At 25.6% G+C, this 9,950-nt stretch overlaps 2 protein-coding genes across 2 annotated transcripts; one reads left to right on the top strand and one right to left on the bottom strand.

Moving 5' to 3' along the window:
- Positions 1-474: 474 nt before the first annotated feature.
- LOC126907956 (sentrin-specific protease 1-like) lies at positions 475-2,070 on the bottom strand. Its single transcript, XM_050689732.1, has 4 exons — positions 2,017-2,070; positions 1,757-1,889; positions 1,550-1,654; positions 475-1,287 (listed from the first exon to the last, which is right to left on the bottom strand). Exons 1-4 carry the CDS (start codon positions 2,068-2,070, stop codon positions 701-703), a joined length of 879 nt encoding a protein of 292 aa, XP_050545689.1. The 3' UTR covers positions 475-700.
- Positions 2,071-8,781: 6,711 nt separating this feature from the next.
- LOC126893604 (uncharacterized) lies at positions 8,782-9,677 on the top strand. Its single transcript, XM_050663973.1, has 4 exons — positions 8,782-8,959; positions 9,054-9,139; positions 9,193-9,492; positions 9,593-9,677. Exons 1-4 carry the CDS (start codon positions 8,830-8,832, stop codon positions 9,638-9,640), a joined length of 564 nt encoding a protein of 187 aa, XP_050519930.1. The 5' UTR covers positions 8,782-8,829; the 3' UTR covers positions 9,641-9,677.
- The last annotated feature ends 273 nt before the right edge of the window (positions 9,678-9,950 follow it).

Below are 9,950 nucleotides of genomic sequence, written 5' to 3'. Positions count from 1 at the left end.
CGCGCGCCCATTAGCAAAGGAAAACAGTCAGTCTATCTCTATCATAAGATTCACATTTTGTCACGTTACATGTTAAAACATTTGTTATACTCTTCCTATACCGAAAATAATTTAATATGAATACAGATTTTTTTTTATAAAGAAACTTTTGTACTTATTATAATCGTGTAATATCAAAACACTGTGCTTCAAAATAATACAATTTTAGTTTTAGAATAGAAAAATATACAAATAAGTTAAGTTACCCCTATTCAATATACCGCATTCATAAAAATTACAGAAAAGAATTTTTTATAATTAAAATAGTATTTAAAATATAAACATAAGTTATGAAATTCTTTATGAATCGTCATTTACTAACTTTAAGTTGCTAAGATAGTAGATACACTTGTTAACTTAAAAACTTATAATTGGTTGACTTTTGAACTTAATTGTATCCATAACTGTATATTATAATATTTGTATATTCACATAACAAGAACATTAAATTATTTCAGTTAAGATAAATTTATATTAAATTTGAATTTCTTAAATGAAATGTTACAATGAAAAATAAGATTAAAATAAAATAACAAAACAACAATTAAACATAGAAAAAGTAAAAAAATGTTTGGTGGTATACAAATAAAAATTTCAATTTATAGTGAATATTAAGAAAATTGATATAAAATACAAAAATAAAATTTCATTCATAAAAATATTAAAAGAATAGCTCACAAGCAATAATTTCATTTTTGTGTCTTAATCTTATAAAAGGCATAAAATTTGCATTTATTGGTGTTATATCTCCTCGAGACATTTTTTCTGCCAGCTCAATAGTAAATGGCCCACAATCATGTCCATTGGTTTGGCGAGATGTCTCGCCTATTTGTAATGTCCATGTAGAAGCTTTTCCTTTTTTGTCCATCTCCCATTCAATTAAGAAATTTTTTAATACCATTGGATAAGGACCCTTATACGACTTAAGACTATCATATGATGTCACAGTCTTTTCAGGTATATTAACCACTGTCAATATCCAATGATTCCCATATACATTTATGGGCACAAAAAGTAATTTTACTGTGTGAATATCTTTTTTTATCCATCTTCTCACAGCTGGATAACCTCCTCGAAGATACGCTACAATAAAATCAGTGACAACTGCATAAACTTCACCTTCTGACCGTGTTACTATCATTTTAATGTACTCATTAATTGTGTCTGAAGTATACCATGATGTGGGCGACTTAAATGAAGGTGCATTATACTGATCAAGAGATTTTGTGTTCTGATCTTGCATTACTTCTGCAAGTATAAACATTTTTCATAAAATTAATAAAAAACTTTGTTGAACAGTTTACAGTAAATTAGGTTGATTTAAGATTTTGGAACATGAAATTAAACACGTATAATTACTTTTGTTTAAAACGTCCATGGATCCATTTAATAACAAGCCTCTGCAGAGGTTATATTAATTTAATACGTATTATAATTATTAATTATGTTTAACAAGTAATCTTTTTTTATTTTGTTTTATATAAAATAAATAGATTAAATAACTAATTACCTTTTTCTTTCTCTGGTACTTTTATTACTTCAACAGTGGACAGAGCAAGTAAATTTACGTCATTCGGCGTATTTAAGGTCAAAGGATTAGAACTAACTTTTGTCTCTAAAATAATTTATGTTTTAAAATATTACATATTTGTTTCAAAAATCAAAATGTTTATTATATTATTTTTTAAAAATGAATTATATTTTAAAAGTTGTATACTTTTTATGACTTTTTCATCTTCTTCGGATGAACTTCTTTTTAAATTTGGTCGAACAGTAGTATTAGAAGAAATCTTAAAGAGTTGTTTTTTTATTTCGGATTTTTTGCTTTCCAAATTTTTGTTATAAAAACTCTTAACGGATCATAAAATATATTTAATTATATGATAAATTTATTTAGGGAATCTGCTTTAAATCCAAAAAATGGTTTAGGATATACCCTAAAATATTTTTATTGAAAAATAGCATAATAAAATATACCTTTTCTAACAAATCAGCTGATATTAATAGCGTATTGTCTTTTGAAATTGCCATATTTCTTTTTTCTGTTGAATTTAAAATTTCATTTTTATATTTTTCAGATTTTTCATTCTGAAAAAGTGTTCCGAATTCTCTTTGCTGCATCATATTCTAGGTAACCAAAGAGATATTTAAATAAACAAATAAACTATACTTAATATTATATTATTATCTTCGATAAAAATTGAATTTCCCATAAAAATCTAATAGAAAAAATAGCANATTATTATCTTCGATAAAAATTGAATTTCCCTAAAAATCTTATTGAAAAAATAGCAGAATAATATTAAACATTATGCTATCCCATTTATTTATATTAAGGGGATTGATAGTTTATTTTATATTTTTGAATCAGACAAACCCCAATAACATAGCTAAATCGAATAAATATATTAATATAATTATAGTTACCAATTTTTCTGGAATAATTTTATCATTTTGATTCGTTTTTCGATACGTGCGTTTTTTTGGAATAATGGAATTTTTTATAGGATAAATATTTTTATTAATAATTGCTGCAAATTGAATATAATTTTAATAATTATTAATTAAATAATCAATTTCGAAAAAGGTTTTTAATATTAAAATAGTTAAATTAAAGTAAAGCGACTGAATTATTGTTATATATGAATAAGAGAACTTATTATTAATTTTTCTTATATTTTATATTAAAAAACTTTTTCTCTATTCGAAATAGTTAGTTTAATTATTAATCTTAATAGTGTTTACAGATAATTCTTCCATCTTTAGTTGACTTTTTTGATATTTGTCCTTTATTTGTATTATTTAANCAGATAATTTTTCTATCTTTAAATGACTTTTTTGATATTTGTCCTTTATTTGGATTATTTAAAACACAATTGGAATGCAAGAAACGACGATTCCATGTTTCTTCAACTCTGCGTATGACCTTATGTAAGTTTGATTCATTTGTTTGACCAAAAATATATTTTTTACTTGCCATATCAGTAACTTATTAAATAAATCTTAATAATACACAAGACGATAGTTTATTTTTCACGGGAAAAAACGGAGTGAACTGAAATGTCGATAAAATCAACATTTACATCTAATTGTCAAGGAAACTTAATTGTAATAATTCATTAAAAAAATGTATAGGCCAATTATAAATAAATTTAGTATAAACAATAATTATTTATTTTTATTTTATTATTGGAAAAGAATACAACGTGTTAAGAGTTTATTATAGAGAATTATCAAAATATGTATATATTTTTTAAAGATTTTTTGAAGAAAAAACTTTTGTATTTGTTTGTTTATTTATTACATTAGTTTACAAATGATACAGATTTTTTTATGAAAGTTCAAGTGGAATAAATTTGATATTAGTTAACAGAATATTTATACATATAAATTTAATCTGTATAAAATAAAATATCAACGTTTGGATTTATGCTCTTGCAACTATTAAAAATTTTGCCAGGGTGACTCCTATTACCATTTAAGTTATGAATAAAAAACATCATGCTATGCGATTATTATCAACATAAAAATTTATTAAATTGAATATATAATACAGTTTAACAATTTAATTAATAATTGAATTAATGATATAATAATTCTGAAAAAAGAAAATAACAGGAGATTTGAATTAAGTTTTACAACTTGAACAAATCGAAAATAACTTTAGGGTTTAACTACCTTATAGGTTTAATTATTATTTGCATTTTTAATTTTATTATTATTTTTTTTTTTGACAATAATGGCTATTTTTATAACTTCAATATCTATTATATTGAAGTTTTCAACCTAAATTTAATCTATCAGGATAAACTATTTTCGTAGTGTACCTATCTGTTAGGTACTGCTATTAATTTAGCTTTGATCGTTTACTTGTAGAAATTGATGTCATATACCTAATGTGAAAATCGATATGATGGTACTTCTACAATCATATTTTTTTTAGTTTCAGGCAAGTGTCTTCAACACTTTTTTTTCGGGGTTATTAAGGATAGTGATAATTCTCATGATTTTAAAAATATTTAGTATGGTATTTGTTATGTTAGTTTTAATAAACTTTTATTTATATCATCTAAACGGTTTTATTTATTTTAGAACGGTATTAAATTAGTTATTTAAACAGAGATTATTTATTAGTATTTTCATTTAACCTAACTTTGTTTAAAACAATTTGAATTATATTTTATATAAAAACTGTTTTAGAAATTGAATATAAAACCTAATTTATTAATTTTTTTTTTTCAAACTGCTTTAAATTATTTTAAAACGTTTTAGCAGTTTAACATAAACGTTGTATGTAATGATAATGTGTTATATGAATTAGAATTATTATAAACTGTACAGGATTAAACATATAATTTTTATTCAAACTATATAAAATCCATATAAATTTAACATAATTTGTGGTTTTTTTACAATCATTACAACGGCGTAAAAATATATATTAATAATTATTAATATATCTATTATAATAGGCCGATCAACGAAGGAGTAATTTTGTCGAATAGCGGAAAAAATTCCCAACCAAATTTTTTTTTTTTGAAAAAGTTGAATTGAGATATGTATAATGACAAACTAAAAGTCCTCATTGATTGTAATTGAGCTTTTTTTTTACAGCCTTGCAAAAGTTCAAAAATATGAGCGTTTTTAATTTTCTCAAAAAATATTTAACTTACAAAAAAAAGTTTCGTACAAAAGTTGTTTAAAAGACAATTTTAAACAAAAAAAAAATATCTTCTATTTTTTCATTTCAATAAATATTTTTAAAGTTACATTACATTTAATATGAGTGCTAAAACTTATTATCAATTTTTTCCATTTTATGGTAATTTTTTTTCATGTTATACTTACATTAGACACAATGTTATAAATGCATATGTGTGTATGTGTGAGTTTATTTATTTATAGAATCATTAAAGTTTTCGTGTACATTAAGATACAACCGGAGTAGATAATTGATTTGGCGCTATATTGTTTAAACCCAACCAAACGCTAAATTATACATTCCCAAACAACAATTATATGATGTCAATTGTCACCGGAATTTCTGGTAATCTTCTTCTTTTTTTTTGCCTTAATCCCAACTACTTGGGGTAGGCCACCCTTTTCTTAAACTTCCACTTGACATGATCTCCCACATCTTCTTCGCTCACATCAGCTATCCTCATATCGCATTCAATACCATCCCTCCAACTCTTTTTTGGTCTTCCTCTACCTCTTCTTCCTTCAACATTCATTTCTATAACTGTTCTTACAGCTTCTGATTCTTCACTCCTCATAACATGACCATACCATCTAAGTCTATTTTCTCTCATCTTATCCACGACTGATGCTGCACCTATACTCCCTCTTATATTCTTGTTCCTTATTCTATCTTTTCTCGTCACTCCACTCATCCATCTAAGCATTCTCATCTCTGCTCTACTTTCTTATCAACCGCCCAAACACTTTGAACTATACATCATAGCTGGCCTTATTACAGTCTTGTAGAATTTACCTTTCAACTTCATTGGAATTCTTTTATCGCAAAAGACGCCAGACGCTTCTCTCCAGTTCAACCACCCACACTTAATTCTGTGTCTTACATCCTCGTCAATACCTTCGCTCTTTTGCACAACTGATTCTAAATACTTAAAACTTTCCACCTTCCTATTGACGTTGTTCCCTAATGTAATTGATCTCCTTATGTCACCTACCTCATGTTCTCTTTTGTCAACCCAGCCGGTATTTCTGGTAATGATAAAATTAATTGTCATAAAGTGTATAATATTAGTCTTGTTCTAGTAAACTAAATGGTAGATAATAACACTAAATGGTTAATAATGGTGAATATTACATGATATAAATCTTAAAAGGTCAAATAAAGTAATAACTCTTTCTTCAATAACATTAAAATTAATAATGAAATAATTAAAGTAAACCCATTGCTACTATTTCAACTAATCGCTATATAAAAAAAAAAAACCAACAGTGTCTCGGTACAGTGTGTATAATTGGCTGCAATATAGATATGTGACAGTGATTAAAATCATTATCATAAAAAAATACCTTGATGCAAATCAAGATCATGTGACACGGTCACTCATATCGAATAGGGGTTAAAAAGTAGACTATTTGAAATTAAAGTACGTTGAATGTATTTAATGGAGTAGACCATAACGAATATTCCAAGTATTCGCTAAATAAATAAATATTTAAACTTGTAAATTTGAAAATAATACAATTGTGCATTGTTTGTCATTCGAACAAAACGAATACGAATCGAAAGTTTATTGTATAATAATTGACTAAGAGTCGCCGTGTACGATAATTTCCATGCATAAAATGTAATACTAGATACGATATTTTTTATATCGGATAATGAAGTCATAATGTTTGTAAAAATATAGCACACAAAAAAAATTGTTCTTTTTTTTTTTTTTATTATTTCTTTTATTTATGAAATAAAAAATTATTATTTTTTCAAATAAAAAAAACTAATATAGATAGGAAAAATCATGTTTCATTATCGGGCAACAACACACATAAAAAAAAAAAAAGGTTTTATTCATATTGAAACACAATACTCGAAATATAAATTTAATGCATTAATATAATTATTATTAATTAATCACCGATATAATAAGAAAAATAAACAATTGCAATTTAAATCGTGATAGAGCAATATGTTTTAAACACACATAGACTTTATTATTTTTCGACCTATGGTAAATAATATTATAAACATAGGATATTAGTTTCTTTTAAAAATAAAAAAATTAAAGTTTCTTTATTAATTAATGTTTATTTATTGTTGCAATCACACACATAAAAAAATTTCGGTCTTATTGAAGAAATATACTCGAAATACAAATTGATATAATTATTATTAGAAAAATACGGTTTAATGAGAGACCCGAACGTAAACCGATACAATAATATTGGTAAAGGAATGACGTTGTAAATTAAATAAGAAATAAACGTTTTCGACGAACTCCAAGAGCGGACTGCACGTAGAAATCGTGATGATCCTCTGTTGTCGAGTGGCAAAATCTTATGGAATCGAGGTTTGACACGCGATCTGAAAAGTAAACAATATAAATGAAAATAAAATCCAAGATAACAACTAACGAAAAGCTTACAGTACCATTTTGGAGGAACGGCGACGAACAGTAAGGAAGGGCAAGCATAGGCTAAAAAAAAACCAGCAGCACAGAACTATCAACACGTTATGAGTACAACAACAGAAGTGAAAATTTTGTAGCTTTACCAAAGACCGTGCACAATCTAAAATTTACAAATCACATTAATCAATACAGTCACTACCATAATGGGAACATAAAAAAAAAAAAAAGATTTAAATATTTCATTGTCGCACAACTATCCATTATACTTTTTAATAAATAAAGATGTCATTGCTGTTATACATTCATCATTAAAGATATATATATATATATATATATATATATAAACTAAAATTGCTGTTTATGTAATAAGATGAACTCCATTACACACAATTCTATAAATAATCCCATAACTGAATATAAATAAATATACACATACAAAAAAATCAAAAACATTTGGATCTTATCGGCCGTTGTAGTACATATTACATTGTAATCAACAATAAATAAAATACCGACCGACCTAATAATTAAAGCAAGCAAAGTAATTAAATTTATTTCAAATAAAATTAGTCAAAATCAGTTAGCCGTGTAATACAACCGTTATGAGTTAGAGCTAGCACTCTTCAGGTCGGATGGCCGCTAATCAATCACAGTCAACTGGACAAAACAGATGTACACAGACTGAAAATTACAAAATATTTTTTAAAACTTATTTTATAAATATATGCACATTTTTTTCACATATTAACCATTTTTTTCTAAAAATACTACATTAATAAATTCTATAAACAATTTTAATCCGTTGAATTTATAGCTATGTAAACTTTACTTCAAAATTAGATTAAAGATAACTGCACATATATATTGTTTTATGTAAAAATAAAGGGTCTCTCCTTCCCTTGTATTTCAATTAATTGATCGCATAAGTCTGGGATTGTTACGAGAAAGTAATTACTTCAGTAAATTCACACTTCTCTTAAAATTAACGTATTGTAACAAAATTTGGAAACGTAATCATTACATAAAGGAACAACAATTGTTTTTTTTTTCAAAAAATGAAACAAATTGTAACTCTAATTATTATTTTTTCATATTAGCATATCATCTGGAATCTATAAACTAATTTTCTTCATTAATAATGAAAATATTATTGCAGTATTTTTTAAAATTAAGATATAATCAATATTAATTAGTAACTAAATCAAATTATTGTACAAATTAAAATTAAAGATTTAATGTTACAGTGACATAGTCAGGGAAGGGGTGAAAAGCTGCAGCTTCCCTCAAAATTACAGTGACTACTTAATTATTTACTAAAAATTGTACTTGGAACTATTTGAACAAAGAAAAAGCCCTCTAAAATAATTTTATTATGAAATAATAAAAATAATCTTTTTAATTCTCTTCTCTCTCGTAAAGATTGTAGCTATGCTACTGATTAATATTAAGTTTGTTTCTATGTGTAAACGTTCAATTCATTTTAATGCACTTCAAAAGAGCTATTTATATTATTTTAAAATAACTGGGAATAATGTGCTGGTTGATTTTTTAACATAGAAAAAATTGTTTATCTTTTTCCATGTAAACGTGTTTGTTTAATTATATGAATTTATAAACACAAAAATAATTTTGTCATCAGTTAGTTCTGGAATCGTTAGAGTGTAATCAAGTGTGAAATTATTTTTCAATGTCTTGCTCCATTTTAAAAAAATTTTCATTTAAAACTTTTCAAGCGGATCATCAAGTATTAGAACAAGACACTATGAATATTTCAACTCCTATGCATGAAACGCAAAGTTTCCTCAAGTGTCTTGAAAGTAAGTAGATCATTTTTTATGTAATAGTTAAACGAATACTATTTGTTTTAAATTGCTAATAATGTAACAATTTTATCGTATATTATAATTTTAGATACTGCTATGCCTTCAATGAAGGCTTCCAAAAGCTGGAAACACACCATTGTTAATTGGATAAAGCCATTGACGTTTCAGCAAAAGGTAAGTTCCAAAATTATATATTATCCAACGATTGATTGAATTAATTTTTTCAGCTCGAGTTGCACAAATCTATTTATCCTATGATGAAATGGTTAAATACAATGGATCAAATTATTTCGTCTCTCGGATCAGAGTTGATCCGAGTTGATAAAACTACCGCACGGGCCAGACTAATATGTTTGCGCCATTTCATGCAAAAAATCAAAACTAAACAGCATGAAAAGGATTGGATTGTTAAAACGTCTAAAAAAGTTATTAAAAAGTTGGATTATCTAGATTCAATAATTATGGTTCATAAATGGGCCACAGACATTCAAATTAAGTGGATTCAAATTTGTTCAGTGGCAATGAATGTAACTATTTTTCAGTATTTGACTTACAATATTTTAATTTATATTAATTATTTAAGTTGTAAAATGTGCATAATTTTTAAAATAAAAAAATTATTTTTAGCTCGAAAAGATACTTTTAAAAATTTTGACGGATGATGGAAACTGTTGAATGAAGTTTCAGCCGATCATTCAAAAACAGCGGCTCANTCAGCCGGTCATTCGAAAACAGCCGCTAATTCTATTGTGGTAGTTTGATCAGTTTTTATGTTATTTATAATTTGTGCCTTCAAATCCTTCAATTTAAAATTATTATCTCAACAAATTATTAAAATTACTTTATACGTGTTATTTAAAATTTTCTGTCAATCACCAAGACTTTGTAGCTGAACTTACGGTGATATGATTATTTTTCATCATTTGANTGGACTTACGGTGATATGATAATTTTTCATCGTTTGATGCGTAATGCTATCAAGTTC

Source organism: Daktulosphaira vitifoliae, unplaced genomic scaffold, assembly GCF_025091365.1.
Source record: "Daktulosphaira vitifoliae isolate Bord-2020 unplaced genomic scaffold, ASM2509136v1 Scaffold_1, whole genome shotgun sequence".
Taxonomy (NCBI): Eukaryota; Metazoa; Arthropoda; class Insecta; order Hemiptera; family Phylloxeridae; genus Daktulosphaira; species Daktulosphaira vitifoliae.
Note: the sequence above shows the minus strand (reverse complement) of the source record. Positions and strands in the feature narration are given on the sequence as shown.

Coding starts and splice junctions, on each gene's coding strand:
- LOC126907956 (XM_050689732.1), bottom strand. CDS start 2,070: ATGGCAATTTCAAAAGACAATACGCTATTAATATCAGCTGATTTGTTA. Junction 1,655..1,756: donor AGATGAAAAAGTCATAAAAA/GTATACAACTTT, acceptor AAATTATTTTAG/AGACAAAAGTTAGTTCTAAT. Junction 1,288..1,549: donor AGTACCAGAGAAAGAAAAAG/GTAATTAGTTAT, acceptor TTATACTTGCAG/AAGTAATGCAAGATCAGAAC.
- LOC126893604 (XM_050663973.1), top strand. CDS start 8,830: ATGTCTTGCTCCATTTTAAAAAAATTTTCATTTAAAACTTTTCAAGCG. Junction 9,140..9,192: donor CATTGACGTTTCAGCAAAAG/GTAAGTTCCAAA, acceptor TAATTTTTTCAG/CTCGAGTTGCACAAATCTAT. Junction 9,493..9,592: donor TTTGTTCAGTGGCAATGAAT/GTAACTATTTTT, acceptor AATTATTTTTAG/CTCGAAAAGATACTTTTAAA.